General features: G+C 43.8%; 1 protein-coding gene across 1 annotated transcript; it reads right to left on the reverse strand.

The window, feature by feature from the left end:
• Nucleotides 1–1,307: 1,307 nt before the first annotated feature.
• On the reverse strand, nt 1,308–23,197 carry LOC118790449 (phosphatase and actin regulator 2-like). The gene is made up of 11 exons (XM_036547362.1): nt 23,076–23,197; nt 15,242–15,412; nt 11,717–11,872; nt 8,899–9,346; nt 8,376–8,539; nt 7,868–8,012; nt 7,224–7,279; nt 5,088–5,149; nt 3,557–3,694; nt 2,980–3,056; nt 1,308–1,830 (listed from the first exon to the last, which is right to left on the reverse strand). The coding sequence occupies exons 1-11, from the start codon at nt 23,116–23,118 to the stop codon at nt 1,815–1,817; spliced, it is 1,476 nt and encodes a 491-aa protein (XP_036403255.1). The 5' UTR covers nt 23,119–23,197; the 3' UTR covers nt 1,308–1,814.
• Nucleotides 23,198–24,864: the final 1,667 nt, after the last annotated feature.

The following is a 24,864-nucleotide window of genomic DNA, read 5'->3' on the forward strand; positions in this document are numbered from 1 at the left end:
TCTAACAGCCAAAGACAGACAGCTGAGGAATTTCACTATAATCACATCACATGACTTGCTGGTGGTCTGGCACTTTTAGTGTTTGAGTTTGGAGCCTGGTATCAATATGCAAACATCTGAGGGACATCAATCTGAAATTTGCTTTGGCTCAATGGATTACTTTTGTAAATCTAGTTAAAAAAGCATTACTTATGAGAGGGGATTTATGATGCTCCTTGCAGAGTGCCTTGAAATATTCACAATGATGGAAAAAGTTTCACTTCCTGAAATTATAAACATAACTGACAAAGTCCTTCACAATGATAAATGGAAATTTGTTACATTTTACAAACAATGTTATCTACATACTGTACAACTGATTTTAAAATGAGAATAAAAATAATAAATTACAGTTTTTTGACCGCTAAAAATAACTCTTTCAAAGCAAGAAGTCCGACACAAGTACAAGGACACTTTCACAATATCGGCTCAAGGGTCATACCCTGAAATAAATAGCCACTCAAGCTCGTAATAAATACTTTTTAAAAGTCCTCACTTCCACAACAGATACTACCAAGAGCACTTCAAAGCTGTTGTGTTCCAACACTTCTGACCTTTATCCTGGGCAAGCTATCGATCTGTTCATGTTGGAGCACGAATTACACCATTCAGTCAGATAGCTCTCATTTCTCCCAGTAACCCAGGAACAGGACTACACAATCACAACCGAAAAACAAACACTGGAACCCAAACTCAGGATGGCTTGGCTGGGGTGGAACCAGTTCCCTTGCCATCTTTAAAAGTGCAGATATGTACTATTATGCCCGTATGCACAGTTCTGTAAAACCTATCCTAAATCAAATAATCCCATTTTAATCCCACATGCCATACATGCATTTGTAGGGTTTATAATGGGGTGTATATTTGAACACTGACACTCCAAACCCTTTCACTTGCGAACCATTTACCCTGAGTGACATGCATTCTAGTGCCTGACCTGTGTTCCAATTAACATCACATTCACAATCATAAACATACTGTTACAACCAACTGACCAGCAGCCAAAAGCTACAGAGACCTGCAGTGACAATATTTAATACTGTGTGTGTGGTGCACATGTGTGTCTGTGTGAGGTGTCTGCCATGTGTGCACACGTGTGTGTATATGTGTGTATGTGTGTGTGGGAAGTGTGTGGCATTTGTGTTGTGTAATGTGTGTATGCATCTGCAGAATGTTGCATTTGTATGTGTGTGTGAATTGAGTGAAGCTTTTATATGTGTGCAGCGTGTATTGTTTGGTGTATGTGAATGTGTGTGTGTGTGTGTGTGTGTGTGCGTGCGCGCAGTATGTATTGTGTGGTGTATGTGTGCAGTGTGTGGTGTGTTTAAGGACAGTACAAAGGTCACCACATTATCGACCAAAACAGGGGCCACAGTAACCCTAAGATAAAAAAAACATAGCCAGGTCCTCAGTTGTGTGTGATCACATCCGGGACCGGCTCCTTCATCTTTCCTCTGTACCCGTCTCTCTCTCCGGCCTCTGCAACCACAGGCTCATCTGTGCACACGGCCACACCCCTCTGCAGCTAGAGACAGATGAGCCCTGCCTTTAGCCACACACTTCTGCAGTTAGAGACAGAAAGACCCACCCTTAGCCAAACCCCTCTGTATTTAAAGTCAAACTGGCCCTGACTCCAATCACACCCCTCTGCAGCTAGAGATGACCTGCCCCGCCTGGTTACAGAGAGTTTTAGTTCATGGTCCAGATCATCTGACTCTCCCACGGCAGGGGGTGACACGAAGGGAAATGTCCCATTCCCCAGAAAAGCACAGAGGTCAGGGACGATGGAACCTGACAGGAAACAGGAAACAGGAAACAGGAAGTCAGCATTAACATGTAGTTGTGGCTGCAGGATGATAGCTACAGGATATCTATCAGAGGTCTGCTAAGGGATACAATGGACCACCCATGAAGTAATCCACAGAAGCTCTTGACAAAATACAGAGAAGAGCAACAAGATTGGTTCCAGGTGTAAAAACTATAAGTTATAAAGAGAAACTCAAGACATTTCATTTTTTCAGTCTCAATAAAACAGTCAGGGGAGATTTGTTTGAAGCTTTTACATATTTGAGAAGGATAAAGACGACTACAGAAGACAGTTTAAAATTAGTTCTGTTACCAGAACAAGAGAACATTATTAGGGGAAATTAGTCAAAGGTAAATTTCACACTGACACTAGGAAGCATTTTTTCTCTCAGAGAATTATAAATGTCTGGAAGAGCTTGCCAGGATACACATTAGTGTTCACATTAGTGATGCTTTAGAAGAAATGGGCAGCCTAAAAACCATAGCAAGAAAGTAATGATGTAATTAAAGTGTACAGTAAGTGAAGTTACAGTGAAGGATGGAAATCTCCCAGCTGCACAGTACCAGGCAAAAGTTTGGACACACCTGACTGATGATGATGAGAAACATTCAAAGACATTTTAAAGTAAAAAACTTATGCTTAAATGCTTGAAATGTGTTTCCTAGATAAGTATAAATAGTGAAGTTCATACCTATGTCTGAGATTGTTTTAAAAATGCATTTTTAAAAAAAAAAATTTGGCTACTTTGAAGAATATAAAATGTAAGACAGTTTTGATTTGTTTAACAGTTTTTTGGTCACTGCATAATTCCATTTGTGTTATTTCATAGCTTTGATGCCTTTAACATTATTCTAAAATGTGGAAAATAGCAAAAAGAAAGAAAAACCCTTCTATGAGCAGGTGTGTCCAAACTTTTGACTAGTAATGTATATTCAGGCCTTTAAAGACAGGTACAACATCAGGGGAATTAATGGCAGGTAAGTAGTGACAGGTAAGTAATCACAGGTAAGTCATTAAGGAAATTGATGAAAGGTAAGCAATGATAGGTAAGTCATCAGGGGGATTTACCACAGGTAAGTAATAACAGGTGAGTCATTAGGGAGGTTAATTACAGGTAACCCCTGCTCCGTTACCTCGTGAACTGCCTGCTCTCCTCATGTACATCCATCTCGTTGCGCTTGAAGTCGTTGAGCTCCTTACGGATAGCAGCCTGCGAGGACACACAGGAGCAGGAATCAGTGCTGGAGGAAGCTGCCACAGCTAAGCGCGTCATGACACAGTGGCCTGTGATTTGGTCCGGAGTGATGCAGACATTCTGCCATAGTTACATGCAGCGTGCAATCCTATGGCATGCCCGTGCAACTGCTCAGTCTGCTCAGTTAAAAGTCCATTACATTGCATTATTACATTATTACAGTCCATATTTAAAATGTGTGGTGCGATCAAATATTTACTAACCCATCACCGCTGCCCTCATTGCTGAACCTAACCCAGACCATCCCTTAAAGCCTAATCCTTGCCATAAATGTACTGATGATTCTGATGGGGCCAGTGTCTAGGGCTGGGGTTTGCTGCACAAATGCATGACAATGGCATGCTTTCAGCTTTTGGCTTTTGGTAAAATCTCATCAACAACGCCCTTTGACTGTTATCACACTGCACTGAGTGACTCTGGCTGAAGAATCATGGGAGCTGTGGTTTATGACGCACTTTGTCGGCAGGGGTCAGCCTGGTCCAGGGTTTGTCGGCACGGCGATCGTAGTCCTTAGCTTCAGTGACCTCCACGTACTCGTTAAAGCGCAGGATGCGCCGGGCCACCAGCTCCGCTACCGTGGGTCTGAGGCTCAGCTGCGGGGACCAGCAACAAGGGGGGCGTCAGTGACAGACGGCCTGAGCGAGGGGGATGTTCCTCCACTCTCAAAGGATCGAAAGGAAAGTGAGGAACCCCACCCCTCTCATTCTACTGTCAGCTGTGATCCCTTAAGCAACCAGGTGTCACAGAAAGAAGTCATTTCAAGTACATAATTGGAAACAGTATATTTATTTTACAACAGAATAAAGTTTTTTTTTTTTTTTGAAAAGAGTGATCTATTGCAGTATTTTGGTAGTACACATACAGTGGCAACACAAGGTGTCAAAAGGTGTGCAATCAAATATCTCCCTTTTCAGATATACAAGAAAAAAATAGAAATTTGTCAATCTATTACTCAGTTCTCACCATGTCCACTAGATGGGGCTATGCACCACAATTACATTTCTCTTACTAATGGATTTAGGTCCTGTCAAAGATTTTCTCTACAGACCTTCTGTACCAAATACCAGAGGTATTAAAGTTCTTTCTTCCAAAGAATCTGAATGCCTACTTTCGACTTAAAAGATTTGTTCTTTGGCTGATTTGAGAGATACTTTTTTCATTTGTCTAAGACTGTTCATTTTTGTTTTTCATCAAATCATACTGTAAATAAATGTACAAACTACCAAATTTGGCTGGAAAATGTGGTGGTTACCATTACTATATCTAGGTTAACTAGTGCTGTGTTTTCCAGTCCTGGTCCTGGAAACCCACTGTGTATACTAGTGCTCATTCCAGCTGAGCTCTCAATCATTTAGTTTCGATTGTTAAAAGAATATTAATCCCTATTGTACAAATATGAAAAAAGGAAATGTATAATTCAACATATTTTGTGAATATTTGTCCCTTGAACACATTTCAGTGAGCTGTCCCAATAAAGAAAGTTGTTAAATTTCTTTTTCTAGGCCCCAGTGATCACCTATTTAGTCTTAATCGATTAAGGTGAGTATCTGTTTCAATTACTAATCTCTTTAAGGGACACAAATGCATAGAAATAATTTACAGAAGTATTGCACATGTACATTTTTGTTAAAGCAAACACATTTCCAACAACCCACATCTGTAACAGAGAACTGACAGCAAATATTTAAGTTATAGATATTTAAGTCAGACAGAAATCAGAACTCATTTAACAGTGCAATGAAACCAAATTAAGTGAGAACTCCGATGGAATGAAAACAATCAAAAACAGAAGGGAAACACTGATGAGCAGAAACCAATATAGGCATACTAATCAGCCAGCAGGGGGCACGCTACTTGACAGTGGGACAAGCGAGGCAAGGCTTGATCTTCAGTTTACTCCACATCAGGCTTTCTAATAAATGCCAGAGGTTAAGGCAGGAATTTGGTATTTGGTATTGAGGTTATTTTAACCAAGTTGAATCATACCTTTCGAGAAAGTCTTCTTTTAATCTCCTGTTTGGCCTCATGTGCTTCTTCTTCATTCTTCTCTGCAGTGACAAGGAAAAAGAAACAGGTGCCACTGACATCAATGTAATTCCTGTACACAAGCCCCTGCTACTCCTGAAATGGTCTGAGCAGGCCTTAGCCCCCAGGTATCCACACCTGGGCTCCTATTCGAAGTAGAGGCACAATTTCCATGACTTTTCAGTAATGTTTTACAAACATAAAACTGGAGGTTTGTGTTTTACTACAGTGAGTCACACTCCTGTGAAACTGTGTTACTTCGAAAGACTGGGTAAGTCACCAATAACGCAACACATTATTTTCATAATATTTAGCAACAGAGCCACATCTCGGTAGCAGTTACAGGTCTCTAATGACTTCTGGTATTGAGCAAAACGTAGCAGCCTGTGAAATAGCCAAGGTTACTAACATGCAGCATGACTTGACAGTAAATTACATCAAGCTAGTGAGTCAGGAAGAAAGATGAGTGTTGTTTGGTTGCTTTAAAAGAAAATGCGAGAATCAACTTTATCGTTTAAGGTTTGGGTGTACGTTCTGTGACTTTTTTAAGGACAGCCAGATACATCATCAGCAGTTCCAGGATGAAAATATTTGCCAGGACCGTGGGAACCCCCCCCCCCCCACACACAACCCACCCTCTTCATGGGAATACAGAAAAACACAAAACAGGAACGCTTGTCGCTCCACCGCATTTACACGCACAAACTCAGACAGATGCGGGGTGTAATGGGGCTGGGAGAGAGGCCTGGGGCGCGTGGCGGCGTTAAATAATGCAGCTGTCACTTAACTTTCCTCTTGGAGCCGCTGCCGTTCTGAGCCCATTAATAATGCAGCACCGGGAGCAGAGACACAATGGGCCACCGGCGCTGCAGGCAGCAAAAAGCACATTAACCTGAGGGAGTCTCTGCGCTCCCTGATTCCTGCCGCTCTCACCGGGCTGAGCTTACTCTGCTCACGCGTTTGGGCTGCTTTCACTCTATGGCCGTACCTCAGTCCTCTAACCCCTTCTGAACCAATGACACAGCAGGCTTCACATGCTTTATTAGCTTACCTGTGCACAGGTGCAGATAAAAGACAGGCGTTTTGCTGAGTCTATCCAGCGCTCTCCATTCACTCACAGCAACATTAAGGTGACGCCCTGATCAGGCGGCTGTGTTCACATCAGATACCTGCCGGGTTTCACTGTGCCTGCCCACACTGTCTGCACTGGGTGATCCTTCCTACCACTATCTACTCCACAGACCAGACACAGCTCTTCTGCAAATGCAGGACTGCCACCATGAGCTTCTCAGACTTCTCACTGGCCTCATCTTTCAGCTGCTTAATCGAGAAATTTTTGCCACATACAATTCCAAACACGTACATAATGTCTATGGTCACTGATCTACGTTCGATTAGCCCCTGTCTACTCAAACATTTTAATGTAGCGTAATTAAAGCCGCACATAACAGGATTTTCTGATTGCCTTGCCAGAATGGAGAACAGGCAATCAATACATCATATTTTATTCATCACAGCACATTTGACAAATATGTATGTGGCAGAGCACTTTACAGGCTAAGTGCCGTACAGACTCAGTACTTAATTAAAGTGGCTTTATGCTACATATTATACGCTGGTATTTATTTCTCATAATTTTCTTTCACGTAACGCAAGGCTGGCAGATAAACTGAAAAGGACAGTGGCCCTGTACACAGAAAAACAGCCTTTACCCTGGATGATCCCCATGTTCCCTGTCCCCATGTAACACCCATACAATACCCACACGCAGTATAGCGTCTGCCAGATTGAATATACAGACTGCAGGTCAGGGGGCTGACTAGAGGTTAGGACAAAACTCAGTTTACTCAGTCACTGAAACACTGGCTTTCCTGAACAGAAGGAGCTGGGTGGGAAAATCCAAATACCCGAGCCTCAAAATCTCCAGCTGGCGTGAGCTGACTGAAATGCATACAAATGGGACGTGTATGGTGCCGCCTGATTCCGGCTCCCAGCACGAACTCTGGAACAGCTTCAGGTTTCCGCGCAGCACAGACAGGCCCTGGATCAGGGTACGGTAAGCTGGTCTGGGGTCAGTGTGGCCGTGCGTTCACTCACGTTTCAGGATGTTTCTCTGCTCAAGTTCCTCTGTGGTTGGCCTTTGGCTCAGTCGCCTGTAGAAGACACACACTTTCAAGACTGGGATTCTTTAACACACAACCATGACAGGTAAAAAGTTTTTAATTCTTTACAGTGTATTTCATGGTGTCCTTCACGCAAAGTTCAACATTCTACCTTGATCTTTAAAGCAAGTATAAACATGATGTATCTGCATTTACATTCAGTAACTGTCCCATCTCCATGAAACAATAAGGTGGTGTTTTGTCTAAGCCTACCGTTATTTTTCTTTCTGACAGACCTGCTCTCGCTGCCACACTGTGTAGATGGATGGCAACAACAACTGAGGAGCAGAGAGACACTCCCAGCCACATCCCAACATCCCTTCAATGCATCCACTATTCAAACAACATTTCCATTCGTATTAAGCACAACTTAATGACAAGGGGGGAGTTCCGCTGTAGCGTTTCACATTTTTCTTTATTATGTGAATGAAAGGTAACAAATGTGGAAAAGTCACAGATGCAGAAGCTGGCTGTGACACTGGTCCTAGCTGTTGGGACCTAAGTGAGTGGTACCAGGAGTTATGAGGAGAGCATCCCTGTCTGCCTGACGGAGGGGTCCAGGTGTGCGGGACGCCGTACCTTTGCAGCTTGCAGCGCACCTCCTGCCTCTCGGTGTGGGAGGCACAGGGGAGGATGTTCCTCTCCTCCAGCTCCCTCTTGCTCGGCCGGTTTCCCAGCTTGATGGCCAGAGTGTCCCGCCGCTGGATCCTGCTGGCCAGGGAACCTGCCACACAGACAGGGCTGTGAGTCTGCGGCGGAGCAGACGGAGACAGCGAGAGGCGCACAGGAAGCCGGGACTGGGGGGGGGTGTCAGAGAGAGCACAGCGCAGGGAGGAAGCAAGGGCTAACGCACTCTCACAAGATCCACATTGTTGCAAAACTGCCAAGTTAAACAATACGCCATCCTACAGACACTGACGTCAGGGCAGGAGTGAATGCAGCCATTCTATTTGCTCTGGCACAGACAGAAAAGGGCTAAGAGTCTCTAGCCTTGTCTTTGATGTGACACTGAGGCAGATACAGTACAGCACAGCAGGACCCACTCTGGGTGCACACTGACATCTATACTGGTATACTAGCGGCATACTGGAGGTGTGCTCGTCATCATCATCATCATCTTCCTCCTCTTCATCCCTGTAGAGCACGGGCCCGTCTGAGTCTGAATCGTCAGCTTGGCTGTCTCCGTTGCCGTTGGCGATAACAGTCACCTGCGGGTGGACTGGGATGAGCGCCCGCGGCTGCCCTCCAGGCCTGCCAAACACACAGAGCTCCATTAGCCAGATGGAATCCCCTGCAGAGGAGATGGGTTCAAATCCAAGCAGAGGAATAGCCAACATTGCAACTCCAGCAGAGGAAATCATCCAAAGATTTTTTTTTTGGCCCTTTTTCAACTCCTGCTTTGGAATCACCATACCATGCATGTGACAATTTAACCACAAAAGGACCTACATCAAAGAAATTTTGACTGTACTTATTTTATGTAATCCTATAATTACAAAAATATTGGAGGAATTGGCCACTTTGCCATAGTACACTTCAGCATGGGATAGTACCATGTAACCCAGGCAGTCTCAACACAGGGACAGACTCACTGCAGGGGACAGACTCACCACAGGGGGCTCTCAATAAAGGTGTCTGCTATTCCCAAGTTCTGCAGGTCTTGCTCTCCATAGCCAAGGCTGCTCAGGGTTTCTTGGGGGCAGCCTGAGAAGATTTCACTCTGTGACCCCATGAAGAAGGTGTCCTCTGTAATCAAGTTACTGGTGGGTGGCTTCTCTCCTGACTCAGATGGAGCTTCTGGGCCGATTTGGAAGTCTCCTCCAGGCGCTGAAAGGTACCCCAGCAGAGGATTCACCTGATTTGGTCCAGCCTCCTTCATGCCGAGGTCTGAGCCGTCCTCAGGGGTGACCCCAAAGAGGCCAGAGGAGCTGGGGGGATCCCTCTGTGCTCCAGGAACGTCCGTGCCACCTTCCTGAGAGTCCTTCGTGTGGCTTGGTGAGGGTGATGAAGATGTATTCCTAGAGGCACCCTCTGATTTCTTGTAAGTAGAAGATTTGGCTGAGACGAAAGAAAATTAAACAGAGCATGAAAACTCACTGTGGGGACATTACATAGGAAAGAGAAGCATTACACAGCACACAGAGGCATTACAGAGGAAACAGGAAATATACACAACACAGAAGATATAACATATTAAACACAGGACCAACACAGGGTAAACACGGGTGCTCTACAGAGCAAATGGGGGAATTACATGAAAACAAAGCAAGTAGGTAACGTGTACTTATCTCAAGTTAACTAATAAGTTTTCAATAAAAAAGGCAATGGAGTTAGTTCATGTTATTAACTTTCAGTTTTACAGCTTATGATTTCAGTGACTGACGTGTATTGAAACAGATAAATTTAAGGCCAATTTTTGAATATGACTAAATGTTTAGACTTTAGAGCCTGTTTAAACTATTAACTTTCATCAAGAGAGATTGCTATGGATATGTGCAGAAAATAAATAGAAATACAATTCATCTACATGGCTTCTTGCATGTGTTACTGTAGTTCTTTTCATAAAAAAAACTTTCAATATTAATACGTAGATGATTCCCTCCCTCTTCAGCTGAACTTTTCCCTTCCCTTTTAGATGAACTGGACTGTAATGTCAGTTAACCTATCCTACATTATATACATTAAATAAGGCGTAAATAAAGCATGTTCACACGGACAGCGGCAGGCATCGTCATGGTGGTGTCCAGCTGTAGATGTTCTTTTCCATATAAAGAGCGGTCTGACCACTGTAACACCTACTGATACTGATACAGCATCTGTACAGAAACCAAGGAACTTTACATGCTTACAGAGGAACACTGATTAAGGAGGCTGGAGAAACATTTGGAGAAACAACAACAAGTAGACCAGTTCATCCCAGAAAAGCATTCCCCCTGCGCCACTGACGAACACCGGGTCTCCAAACTTGAATCACGGGGAAGATGCTTCTGAGTACTGAGCTCTGTGACATGAGGGAAATTAATATACAGATATCTATACAAACCACATGCAAAACAGCCCATAGCATTTCATTCAATGCAGGAAATGCTAGAGGAAAGGCATGCCTTCTCATTACAGGGACCTTGGAGAATCCTTCTCCTTTTGGCCCAGCGAATGAATGTACGGATGTACAACATGTACAACTGATCCATTCCAGATGAAGAGGACTAAGATTTGTCGCAAGCCCATTAAATCAGACAGCACCGACCATCAAGGAAGGATATGACCAATGGTTGTATTGCACGTATTTTCTCCTCTGTCGTTAAGTGTCAAACCCTTGCCTCGACTCCAATCGCCATGCTACACCATGACCACAGCTTATTCCATTCACCGCTACACCCTCCACACCTGCAGGCGGTGCTGTAGGAACACTTAATCCTCTGGTTGTCTGATGTCAGTGGCTATTTTTCACTCCATAAGTCTGGACTGAAAAATGTCTGCCTCACTGACAGCTTAGAAGGTTGTAGGTGCCTGGAGAGTCTGTTGATGAAGCTCACGCAATGGGATCATGAGGAACCCTGGCCAGCACTGCCCCCCCACCAGCAGGATTAAGCCAATAATGTCCCACTGTTCATAAGGGCCTGTGCTGGTCAAGGGTTTACCAGGACAGCTTACATGCCAACACTCCGCCATGCAAGAGAGCCCATCTTCACTGCAGTCGGCACCAACACTCACCACTCCAACGGTTACCGTTTCTATGGCGCGGCCTGCAGGGCTGAGAAGGTCGCTGCCTGGCCCTGTTTTTGGGCGCTTTTTTATAGCTCCTGCTGCTGGCCCCCTCCTTCCTGGGTCGCACCCCTGGGGCTCCTCCCATCTGGGACTTTTTAGCAGGGGAGTCCCGCAGACAAGATGGCTTCCCCTTTGGGCCAGGCGAGCTGCCAGTCCTCTCTACAGGAGCGTGGAGTGGGAGGGGCAAAGCACCATCTGCTGTTAGCAACCAAAACATCCCTGCAAGTCAAAGGAACTGAGACCACACAGCTGGTCCGGGTCCAGTCACCTGTTCTGGGAAGAGGGGCAAGTCTTGTGGGTGTCAACAGAGCTCTTAACCACAGCCACACAAGAGGACCACCCCTCTGAGGAAAAGTACACCCCACTGCTCAGGAGTCTGAGCTGTCATGTCACATGCCTGATGTCAGTTCCAGCCGCTCTGCAAGGCATATTAACACTGTGGCCATAGGGGAGACACACGTCTCCAATCCCGTTTCCCAGTCCCAATCCCAAAAACGTTTAAAATCACAGTGACACTCATGTTGCCTTGGTACTACTAGACTCTCCTGAAAGGGGACCTGTACATTGTACACCGGCCTGCAATTAATTGGAAAAAGCTCAGTTTAACGAGAGGAGCCAACACAATGGACATGCTCAGGGCCTTACAATGTCCCTCCTCACCTGCTTCAGCGCTCCTGGTTCCACACCAATCTGCCTTTGGGCCCCCCTCGCTGTCTGGTACCTCCACCTCCACTTTCACCTCCTCCACTGCCTTCTGGATTCTTGCAGGTCCTCTGTTCTCATGTGATGTTGCAGAGTCCAGCAGCTCTTCGGAATCTTCAGCAAGTCAAACAGACAGGTGTCAGAAAGGGTTTCAGGCAGTTCACATTTAACTGTTGATAAGGTTTTCCGCTCATTCAGTCTCCAAAACCATGCAAAGACTTTCTAAAGTAAAATATTTTTATTATAAAACAATTCTTTGGCTTGAAGATGCTGTTTTTTTCATGTCTGACAGCATCTAACCTTCTAAAAATAAAAGGAAAACCTATAAACCTATAATCATACAGGTTAGCAGAGTTTCCAGTGAGTCAGAAGGAAGAGCATATCTACAAAGAAATAAGTCAACAGAAGTCTGCCAGGAATAGTCTCTTTTCACTTCCTTTCTCCTCCTGTCCAGGACAGAGTAAAAGCAGCATGTTTCTGCACAAACAGAAAGGTGCTTAATATGGCCAATTTTAACTAACTTTTCTTTCTGTGTTGGGTCTGCACTGCAGTTGTACGCTTATGATCCGCAACTGGCTCCTGGGCTAGACCCCCCATTTTCCCCTGCACCTGTATCCCCCTTGTTTTCTCCAGACTGGTATCCATGACTTTTTTTTTTTTAAAAAAAGCCTGTTTTCTGCAGCAGAGCACCACCCCACTGGTGCATATTCACTGCGGGGTTAAGGGAGTTAAAACGTGGACTAGAGTTACCTGCCCCTTGCCGCCTGCGGAAGGCCGATTGGACAGAAAGATATTCCCGGCAGCGGCCGCAGGAGAGGTATGGTGTCAGCTATCACATCACCAAAAGCAGGAGCCAGCAGACAGCTGGCAAACATGGCTTCCCTCTATGCACTCAGGATACAACCACACCATTACTGCTGCAGTCAGCTGGACAGCCACTCTTCTGCGGTACCCTTAGTTTGAGGGAGGACATGCTGCAGGCTGACGCCATCGGACACTGGCTTCATTTCCTGTTCTTCTCTAAGCGTGTCTCACCTGGATTTGCATTAAACACACTTCTCTCTACCAGCTCCTCTTCACTTTGCCTAGTGAAGGCTTTCTTGTCCACAACTACTACGCCGAGACAGAATGAGGGAAAGAGACAGAGAGAGAAAAGGAAAGGGAGACAATGTGGGTTCATACAAAAACGAGGTCACCATTTCATGCCCTTTGTTATATTTCCAGAAAAGAGGTTGTCATAAGGGTGTCTGTGTGCCTCCATTAAACCTAGCCAGAGTGGGTTTAAAATCAGAATTAAGTTTATCTGAGGGAAAGTTATCCTAGACAATGGTAGAAGCTGTTTGATCAACAACTGTTGATTCCTACAAGGTTAAAACCCGGCTAACCTTGCTGATTGGATGATTACACAATGCCTCTTAACAGAAGCATTTTTTTGCAATTTTAACTTCTGACATTTTCTGGGGTTACTTTGTAACCAACAAAATTGCATAACATAACTGCAACTGTAACTATATATTCTGCTCAGTGTTCCACTGGGAGCCTATGACCAATTGCATGAATCATGTAAGCATTGGTCCTATAAACGGACCAATCAGGGGGGGCACCTGGTGTCCAGCATGTAAGAATCAGGAGTCGTTACTGAATGCATAACCATGGCCAACAAATATGTGCTGTAATTGAAGAAATCATTGCAGGCATAATGTGTAAATGACAAGCCTGTCAAAGCCTCGAGCAGGGAATATTTTAGATGGTCAGCACAAGGACCCATGCTGACCATTCCTACGCACCAAAACACAGCACTCACAGCTTCAAACGCTCTCAGAAACAGAGGAGACATTATCTTGGCTTCTGGGCAATTTCCCTCATACATTTTATGCAATACAATTTCAAGGTGATTTAACAATTCAATTAATTTAGTTACCCTAGGCTGTGTATTGAACTATTAATCTTAAGATGCTAACTACTACAGATACGCAATTTGTATAAGGAGCACAAAGGAACAAGAATATATTCACTTTTATGTTCTTAGTAGCACAAAAACACATCCATTGCATTTTCTTGTACTGAAGGAAAGCACCTATAATAATGTGCCTTATATTGATCAGTCTTAAATGATCAATACAAGCCTGCAGTGCCACAGCAAGCTTCTGGCTGCTGACTCTCTGGGATAATCACACTCACTGCTGCACCGCTGCCAAATCTCACTGGAATAATCACAATCACTGCTGCACCACTGCCAAATCTCACTGGAATAATCACAATCACTGCTGCACCACTGCCAAATCTCACTGGGATAATCACACTCACTGCTGCACCACTGCCAAATCTCACTGGGATAATCACAATCACTGTGGCACCGCTGCCAAATCTCACTGGAATAATCACAATCACAGCGGCACCGCTGCCAATTGTGGACTCAGCCCCAATGGCAGATTTTACATTTTCTGAAGGAGAACTCATGAATTTAAAGAGGATACTCTTTATATCCTCTGTCATCCATTACAGATCCATCCATTACAAGATAACAGGGCCCTGCACTGATATTTTCACACATTTTCAGGTTCAGAAACGCTGCATTGAGGCAAAAGGCATAGGTGGTTGGGTGTAGGGACCTGAACCTAAACCACGTTTAAATGAATCCCTTCAGAACTTTAAAGAAGAAACCTCCATGGCAGATTCCATTTGATGATTCAATTCGCACATTAACGAACAGAAGATGAGAGGAAGTGGGCCCACAGGAGTAGTAACTCTCAGGTGTAGAGCACACTACACCGTAGCCAGCGTTGGATTTCAGACAGCTCAAAGTTTGAAGAGCCCAGATCTCTGTGTACACTAATACAGCACTCAGTCTTCAGCCCAAACACATCACCCCATCAGTGTCCAACTCTGCCTGGAGCACCCGTTCTACAAATGCTGGCTTTGGCCCTGAGTGGATCCACCAGCATGAAAAGGACAGGGTGATGAAAACCTCACTTTTAAATTACACCCAAAAGGTTGTGGAGAATCCTATTCTGTAGCCAGACCAGTAAAATTCTGAGTGCAAGGAAACGATCAGCTGAGGAGCCGTTGGCCAATAAGACTTCAATTTAGCAGCGCGATATCCGGGATACTCAGTATGCAGAACCAGGGAACATGGCCAAATTGGTAGCAGATGATCAGAGTGAGCACTGTGTTGGACATAAGGATAGAATGAATTATGTGAATAAATGAAGGAAACCGATGACTTGTCATGTTCTTCTGTCATAAACCCCAGCCTCTTGCTGTTGGAGTAACATTTCTGCCAAAGATGTTTTAAATGATAAAGACATCCAATGTGTGCTTCACAGTGAATTTTACTTTACAATAAGTACATAATGTACTATTAGTCACTGCTACTGCTACTTCTTACACACTCTTCAGCTGGGCCAGGACTGGAGTGTGTGTTCTGGCTAGCAGTTACAGGCCTGTATCACTGATTGCCCAAAGGGCTGCCACAGAGGTTACCTTTGGAGAGGGTCTGGAACTTCTTGTCGCTGGTTTTCTTCCTGCGCCATTTCCAGGGTTTGAAGATCCTGCCCAGCGAGGAAAGCGAACCCTTCTGTTTTGGAGGAGGTGTTGGCACGCCTACTGGCACCACGCCTGAGATCGCCACTGAATCCTTCTCCAGTCCGTCCACTGCAATTTAAAACACGTTTCCTCCGTGTGAGCATGACAGGAGGAAGACATGGGTCTGGCGAGTGCCTCTCTGCTGACCCCTCGACCGCACATTATCAGTTCATCACAGGAACAAATCACAATGGCATTTCCTGCAACTGAATTCTAATCTTTATACTTCCCTCCCCCTGAAGGTGTTTATTAGAGCGAACCTGATGATTTTACTCTCTACATTTTTCTTATATGTTTTACTGAGCTTCATACAACCAGTGTGAAACAGGCACACAGCCAAATCCAGACACATCACCCTAGCGTACTTGCACACTTAGAACGGTACTGATCTATAATTAGCAGGAGCAGCCAGCATCTGATTTTTCACTTTGTGCCTCTCCTTCCCATAAAGACAATTAGAGGAAACCAAGGTGAAGAGGTGTGGTTTCCTGCTGGCTGGTGCTTAAGACATAGACGCCTCTGTGGTTACCTGCATTTCATGAAGCAGCATTCTCCGGACACCACCTGAAGTGAGAGATCTTCACATTGTTTCAAATGCCTGAAAGCCATAGCCTTGCAGGTCACGCCACTGGTACGTCTCTACACTACGGAGTTCCTCAGTATGTACTACAGACTCCTAACCTGAAGGAGGGAATACCAGTCATCCCAATCAGGTTGGAATAAAGTTTTAATTTGTCTAAACTTTCAAAAAGTTTGCCTCTACAGAGCGTTGGTGTGAGAATGGCATTTACCCAAGTATACAGACAAGTATCAAATATTTAAATATGAACAGTAGTGAAGACTAGTTTTATTTCTGTCATTCTGCAAACCACAAGAGGTCTTCCAGTCCAGTCTGAACGGAAGTAACACATTAGAGCACTGTTGACAATGAGCATATCACACTATCCATCGCTGCAGAAATAAGAGGAAGTTTAGCTCAGGCCTGTCAAAATAACCCTGTCACGGAGCCTTTTATTACTGCTGAGAAAAGGTTAACTGAACTACACAAATCAAGGATGGAATGTTTGCATGAGACCCCTACGGGATTATGCCAATCTTAGGTACAGCAAGTGAGGAAAGTGATTTTAAAGCGATGCTCCTATAAATGGTCTGTTCTTAGGGCAATGCTCATTAAAGCCCTGATGTTAGTGCTATGCTCACACAACAGCTCTCACCTTAGGCCGATGCTCAGAGAAATATGTGTAGGTCTAGAGAGGTCCAGCAGACTGATCACCATTGATGCAGTCAGGTCATGGATTTCATTAATATCTACTCATTACTCACTCAGGGCTATCTTACGCATTCAGCCAGGCATTAGTCATTCAAGGCCTGCTGAGAATACTACTACAACACATAATCCATGTGAAATAAAGGCCACTCCGAGCCAAGTCTCACAGACCTGATTTAATAAAGCTGTCAATGGCCAGCCTTTTCCTTTCAAGCTCCTGCACAGGGCATTATGAAGTGAATCTACTTAACTTCAAGGGTGAGAAAGGTCCCAGGGGCCTGGAGCTCCACATAACTCCCAAGGGGTCAAGCACTTACAGAGCCCCCTGGGACTGGCCTCTGATCAGACCCCATGATTAATCTCACATCATGGCTGGACCAGGAGGACTCTTAAAAGAAGCAAGGGTAAGAGCCTTACAGGGTTAGCATTATGGCCGTTTGACAGGTTTTCCACTACAAAGGTGCGCTCAACATGAATTTAAGATTTCAGTGCTCCTATGTAGTGGCTAATGGAGTATGTGATAAGGAGGGACCTCGTTTTCAGAGAAAGATAGCCATCTTTGTCCCAAGCTTTCAGCAATAGTATTTTTTTTTTTACTTATGTTTACATAACACCAATGACTCTTAGGGACATTATCCACATAAGTAATTACAGACACAATTAGGAACAGTGGAAGCACTCCTTGGCAGCTCCCCAATAAGGCCTGATTCTACTGAGCAGAACAATACATAACAACCATCGCCACCACCAAGGTCTTTCTCAGTCTGACTCTTTCCGTCCTTTTCCACGTCACGACTGCATGTTAGACTGACTATCTATAGCAAGCACTTTCCCAAATAAAGTACAATGTTTGAAATGCATGTTGATGGATTTTTGCCCCTTTAAAAGGGTGAGGTGGCAAAAGAACTCAGACAAATGGTGAGGCAGAAGCTCCAACCCCCTACTTTAAGAGGTCTGACTCCTCTACCCCTCAGCAGACTGACCTCATTCTTCAAGGCCTGTGAATCATAATCTGAAATAATGATCATAATCAGCTATGTATATAAATGTAAATCACTGCTCTTTATCAGTCCAACACACAGGACCAACAGAATACTCCCACTCTAACAAAGCTGCATTTAGGGAGGACATAGAGGGGAACAGTAGGGCCAGATGCTTGAGGCAGTTAGACAGACTTCTTTATCCACCATCATCCTACAACTTGTACTTCAAGGGAAAAATATACCTTTCACGGAATGCCTGAATAGACCAATCAGAGAACAGGAATGACACCAAGAGAAAGAAAAAAGGTATTACAGTGGCCCAAGCTCTGTTAGTAAAATCTGCTGTTGCCAAAATACTAATGAAAGAATACCTGAGCATGAGATTCACACTTTGAAGTAACGTACACTGTTGCTCATCAGGGCAGTGGCTAATCATTCCAAAGGACTTCTAACAGTGCAACAGAGCTCCACACTTTCCAATCTACTCAATTATCTGGTTGGGACAACAAAGCAGTAAAGCTACTTGCCCCACCCAGCACACACCATTTAGGTCACATTTCCCATTACCCCACTGGTTACCCTCTCTGAGGGGACACAGCACCATATAGCTTTAAATTCCCAGGGCAGCGAGCTGCAGTAAAAACTTGACTCAGGACTGTCTGGCTGTCATGATCGGGATGTTTGAATCACCACTAAAAGCCCACAGCACGCTGCTGGCACAGAAACCTGAAATCGACCACACAAGTAATTAATGAATCTGTCCCCAAAGAGAGGCAAGCCTTAAATTAAAGCTTTGTTTTTCAGTGTTGTTTATAGACAGCTTTAATCCATCTTTAGAAGGGGGGGAAAAAAGATGGCCATTAGCACAGGCATTATACAGAGAGCTTTGACATGGCATGGATCATGTGAAGAGCTGCACACCTACTAATGCTACAGGATCACAACCCATATTTCAGAGGCAGGCAGAGTGGAAAAAGCAGTATGGAAAAATAAACCACTAAAGGTGAAACAACTAGCAGGCTTTCTTCTAAAACAACCCATTTCCAGCTACACTGACCCTGTTCAGGTTCTCTCCAGCAAGGGGATCACAAAGAGACAGGGCTCAGGAGAAGCCAGGGTATGTGTCAACCAATCAGCCTGCAGACATGCAGCTATGAACTTGGGTCATATTCCCAGCAGTGATGGGTGATGGGTCACACACATCGCTGAGGTGGATGGCAAACAGAAGGTGTTGTTGAAGGTACGCTCTTGAGCTTCATGATGATGGCCATGGTGACTTTTCCAAAGTGTAATGAATGAGCACATTTATGAGACAAAAGGAGTTGGGGTCATCACCCCCCTTAAGAGCAAAGCTCCTCCTAAACTTTCACAGAGACCCCACAGGACATGGTCAGCAAGGCTAGTCATGTGCACAGGGCAGCACAGAGAGGCACAGGGCAGCGTAAAGCGGCACAGGGCAGCACAAAACAGGTCCTTTGAACTCACTGACCACCCCATTTTGATCGTGAGTGGGTGGTCACTCTTGTGGAAATGCATTTAAATTGACTTTCCTAACAGCAAAGATGTCACTGGCTTTAGGATCCTCCTTCCTGCAGTCAGATGTAATACATTTTAGTATACATTTTACGTTTTGATACACTGATACATTTTAGTATCAATCTTTCCCACCAATGCTGTTTTCTGTGCGCTCAGGTTCATTTATTATATGAATGGGGAATTAAATTCACATGAAAAATTGTCCAAAAACCCAGGCATTTTCTTGTAAAAAAATCTATGTAATGGAAAACACTGCTTAAATAAGTTTAGCCTCTGTTTCATGAGGCATGACTGTCAGCTTGATTCTTCAAAGGATTAATCAAGCTTGCTTGCTCATTAATGTGCCCCACTGAACAACTGAGTAGATTTCTTTTCTTTTTTTGATTTATTTTTTCAAGAAAAATGCATGAAGCAGAGATGAATACATGCTATCAGCATCAAACATCCTGTTGCTAGGTGATGGGAAACTGCCTCATGACAAATGATGTTGATGTTCTGAATTCAATGAAGCTATATCTAGCAGGGTACCAGCTGCTCGTGAGGTGATCTGTAGTAACAAAGCAGCTTTACTGGTGGACAGAATTATTTTAATAATAATAACAAACATACTTTATTCATTCATATAACAACTTTCATACAATATTAAAAAGCATTGTACAGCATGAAATAAGACAGTTGAACAATAACAAATGAAAATAAATAAGATAGTTGTTTTTATTCACAAAGACATTGTGAATCAGTCATTGTGAAAACTGTGCGAGAATATGTCGTATCAGTTGAATATTTTCTCAGATAAGTCAAAACTGTATTCTTGTAATTGCAGTTGTGTGCTCTGAGTATTTGCCTCCCATACTAATACAGCCATTTGGGATTTTCAGGAAGAGTGAGAACCAAGAGAAGGAACTACTCTTCCCTACCCTTGATTCCCTACTTTGGCCTCTGGCTGCATGTAAAATTGATTTTAAGATCGTTATTTGGACCCCTGTGCCAGGACTCATCATTGTATTACGCAACGCACTAGGCTTCCAAGTCTTAATTAAAACAATGTTTAAGGAGTCAGAGGCTGACATCATCTTTTCCACAGATGTCATGACTGAAAACAAAGGCAGGGATTGGCCACTTCCTCCAAGCGCTGCAATAGCATGACAGTGTGAGTTACTTCTGCGGGCCTTCCAGGCGCTTTACAATGCGAGCGCTTCCACGCTTCCCACATGTTCTTTCTTTTGTGCAGACAGTGAACACAGAAATATTCCGTCAAAGAAACAAAGAGGGTTTCCGACAGAGGCCTGAAGCAGACTCTTACACAGCCCACTGAAAGTGTTTTCTACATATCATGCCATTCAGAAAAACCGTGTTATAAAAATGGACCAATTTGGGAAACAGGAGGCAAGGAAATAAAACATTTTGTTCAATACGGCATTTCAACTTCTGTTTTCCTGACACTTTCAGAGACGCAGTTATTATTCTGATTGTTTAGCTGATGTTCTCACACAGACAGCTTAGATACAGTATCTTACTTTTGTACATACAAATCATTTAAACAGCAGGATATTTACTGAGGGAATTTGGATGAAGTTCCCTGCCAGGTGTATAACAGCAGTGACACAATTAAATCAGCAACCTTTGCGTTACAAGTTCTGCTCCTTGCCACTACACCACTGCCCATGTCTTAAGGAGCCTACAAAACCTATTTTTCACATTGCTCGTGTAGATTCAGATACCACAGCTCTACACAAGCATACTTAGCTCAACATATTTGGTCATTTACTTAGAAAGACACAATGGATCAATTTTTCCCAAGATGTTAAAATGAAGGGGAAGCAAAAAAAGGGCCAGATTAGATGCTTCCTTTCTCAATAATATTTAGAACAAAATGGAGGTGTAACAAGTGCGGTCTAATGAACATCAAAAGCTAATGCCAGTCCGTCATAATTGTAATCTGGTGAGCAGAGAGTGACTTGTTACTTTGCAACATGGGTCATGGGTTATGCGTGTAGCTGACCATGGTTGTAAAGAGGCACCTACAATAACACACAATGAAGTAATGGTGTTTATATCTCCTTATGAAGTGGGAAGAGGAGTAATATCTGCAGTGTGAGCGGTATTTGTTCCTCTATTTCCTATTTAACCTGCACGTTCCCACCCACTGCTCTCAGCCACAAGCAGACACTAGACACTAACAAACAATTTTCTGATCCTACATGTGACTTCCTAACATTTCTGCACTTTCTTCTTTGTTCAGGTAAAAAAAAGCTATTCTTTTGAGATGCACTTTGAGGAAATAACTAATGAGATGCAAGAGGAATGGAGACATGTTGGTTTCTGCAATGAACTAAAACTTCCCTTTTAATGAAAACTCCCACACATTTCAATCCAATACTGAAACCGTTTCAGAACAGGCCTTTAACAGTACCAGCGCACACCATAGCCTTTAACAGCAGTACCAGTGCACACTACAGTCTTTAACAGCATTACCAGTGACCACTATAGCCTTTTACTGCAGTGCCAGTGGACACTAAAAGTGTGCATCGTCCTGAAACTGACCAAGCTAGCGCTCTTGCATATTTAGGGAGAGGAAAAGTCATTCAGTGCCTGTTCTATAGCAGTGCCTAGATGTTCTTTGACTGCTGTTTCAGCACGCAGGCACGGTGATATGTGCGGCCTCAGCAGGAGCTGTGCAGAAACAGCGATGTCCCATGACCCAGTTTCTGGTTTTTTTGTCATGCCTCTTCATGTCTTGCACCATGTTATGCATCCGATGTCATTGATGATTCAAACCCAATTTAGATCAAAATACTGGGAAATAACCTATTTGGGAAAATGGTAGGGATGGAGGTCTCCGTAGCTGAGCATTTGTTCACATCATAACTAACCAGTTATACCCTTGAGGAAAAACATCTTCTGAGGACACACTGAAAAGATTATGGGGTCATATATCAAAATTCGCCATACAGTAAATGCATACTAAGGCGTAAATCATGGCCAGGTTAATATTAATTGTCACGTTCTGTTTTCAAGGTTTTCGTTACTGGTGCAGATATCCATGCTCTTTCTGTAGTCGGCATATTTATCTTACTTTCGACAGCTCACGGTACACTGTCATGGTCTTTCACTTCGAGATGATATCATTCGGCAGCTGATGCCGACTTAGTAACCAGTTCCTCTCTGGTCGATCACAAAAAAAGAGCCGACATGGTGTATAATCTCACTGATGTCATCTTCAACCGAAAAGGTACAAACCTATACCTGGTTCATAAAACGACACCTGTCTTGCGATAGCAATTAAAAAGCGCCAGCTAATTATAAAACAATTTAACTTCAGAGAAAAGTAAGCACATTCCATATATTCCGGTAAATGGCAAGGACGTTCATGACGTCAACTATAGTGCAAAGCAAACGCTCTCTCCATTCTGATATTTCTTCAAATATAGTTTCTATTACTTTCTTATTCAAAGACATCCACTTCCATGATGAGGCAGTGGGTACACAGAGGCTCCTAGAGCGACCGTCTTCTCATTTATAAACCAGGATTCCACAATTAGTTGGATGGCGCATAATAACATCCACAGAACATGACTCAAGAAATCGAAAGGAGGAAAGGTCGTGAAACAGGCGTAAAGGTCCTGCGAAAGTGTCTCTTTTTCGATCAGAATACGCGGGGCGATTGTATTCTTTTATTTTGCTGTAGCTGAATATTTCCACCAGTTGCTTCTTATGCAGTGACCACTTCCTTTACTCGCCCTACGGCCGTCAGTCGCTAGGAAGACATCAGCGCCCCGTCCGATCCATCCAGAAACTTCAGAAACGGATTACCGTTTAAACTAGCGAAACCACTTTCCATTGTTCATTCCATCCTAATGAAGCTACTTACATTTAACAACAACAATACCGTATAATCTATTTCTGAATAAATTAACTTGGCTCTTGAAGATGAATGTACACTCACCGCTGACGTTTTGAGACAAACTGGAAACCGAGGTTTGCCCCATTCCTCGTTTCAACGAGCTGTCGAACTTCTACAGTTAGGTCCTCTCGATCGCCACGGTTAAGGGTTTATGCAAACTCCTTCAGCCTCTGTAGTTTAGTGGTGGTTTCCAACTTCCCCAAAACAACGAACGTGCACCGTTTCACTCAAGTCGAGTGTCTTCCATTCCATTATGCAGATTACGTGGTGACGGGGTGGTACTCCCTTGCGGACTATGGAAGTGTTCATAGCATGGCTCCAGTATCACCACATCATTGCCAATCCCGAGAGTGTAATGCAATGACAAAAATGCCTGACTTAGTTTTTAACACAGGATAGCTTGCAGACATCATATGGTAAAGCGTAAAAACAAAACTGTCTGTGTTGCAACGTAATGACTCGCATTTATGTGGATACAATTCAAGTTTTGATTAGACGTATATTACATACCACAGGAAAAATGCACCTTAATACATCACTTTAAATGCCTGTTTTCACCACGTGATTATAGTTATATGCGCGCTTCATTCCTACGAGGAGCAGGAGCGAAGGGAGGGGCGGGAGACGCACAAAAACCCTGTCCAAGTCTTTGTCTCTCACCATGCATGCCAGGCTCCGGTAATGTGCTGCACCGTTCTCCCATGCATTGTAGGATAATTCAGACTCTGTGAGTGGCCATTTCCTCTGGATTATCCATAATATTAGTGGATAAAAGATAACGCAGCCTGTGAAGACAACAATAGTCTGGATGCATTTTAAAGATCAATGATACCACAACTATTATACTGTACAATAGGCGTGGGTCTATATATCCTTCGTCTTATCCAGAGTGACTTACAGAGGTCACAATTACATGTTATCTATTTATACAGCTGGATATTTACTGAGGCAGTTCTGGGTTAAGTACCTTGGCCAAGGGTATAGCAGCAGTTTCCCAGAGGGGAATCGAACCGGCAACCTTTACATTATGAACCCTGCTCCTTACCACTATGCTGCGCCCCTAAATCTACAGGTGAGATAGCCTTGCTAACTGCTGATCCTATTCTGCAAAATGTAAACATTTAAGAGCAGGAAGACTCAAGTCACTGTGCTTCCCAGAGGGAGGAGCTTCACCTCATTGATGAGCAGCCATCGGTCCTGTCTAACAATGACAAGGCACAGTAATTCATGGTGGCACTGACCATATCAAACTAGAGCAACCTGAGGCCTTAAATTCATTAACTATGAGAAGCTGAAACAAGCATTATCTTCTCTGGTCCATTTCCTTGAGCAGTTTCCTACAGCACGTTACTGCATTGACTATTTTTAACACATTTTAACTGCTAACGCAGCATGTTACCATTTTCCTGAAGGACAAACTGTCCCTGAAAGTACAGTCAGATAAAGGAATTCCTCCTACATAGGTCTTTACCTGCATGCCAGAAGTGTAAAATTATATTTCTGGGGTCAGAACACTGAGGATGCAAAAAGGGACCTGTGATATAATGGGCGTTCTTGAGACTTAAGGGCTAAATAAAAAAGATGGGGACGAGAGCAACATGGCTCCTCTGCTCCTCCCATGCCTGGCAGGGACATCTGGATTAAAGAGCGGGGGGGAGACAGAAAAGGGTCTTATTGCTGGAGCATGTTATACCAGGCGCTGTGGGCAGACAAGACCTTTAACACTAATCTCTGTATAAAGGGGGAAACAACAGAAGGTGACATTTGGATTAAAGTTCTTGGGAAAATGAATAAAGCATTTTAGTAGGACAGTGTTACAGAGTATAAATAT

This window comes from Megalops cyprinoides, chromosome 15, assembly GCF_013368585.1.
Source record: "Megalops cyprinoides isolate fMegCyp1 chromosome 15, fMegCyp1.pri, whole genome shotgun sequence".
In the NCBI taxonomy this organism is placed as follows: Eukaryota; Metazoa; Chordata; class Actinopteri; order Elopiformes; family Megalopidae; genus Megalops; species Megalops cyprinoides.

Bases quoted from the DNA above. Each gene is read 5' to 3' on its own strand.
- LOC118790449 (XM_036547362.1), bottom strand. From the start codon at position 23,118: ATGGGGCAAACCTCGGTTTCCAGTTTGTCTCAAAACGTCAGCG. The intron at 11,873-15,241 runs GTAACCTCTGTG...GACTTGCTGAAG, and splicing joins GTTCCAGACCCTCTCCAAAG to ATTCCGAAGAGCTGCTGGAC. The intron at 3,695-5,087 runs GTATGATTCAAC...TGGTCCCCGCAG, and splicing joins AAAGAAGACTTTCTCGAAAG to CTGAGCCTCAGACCCACGGT.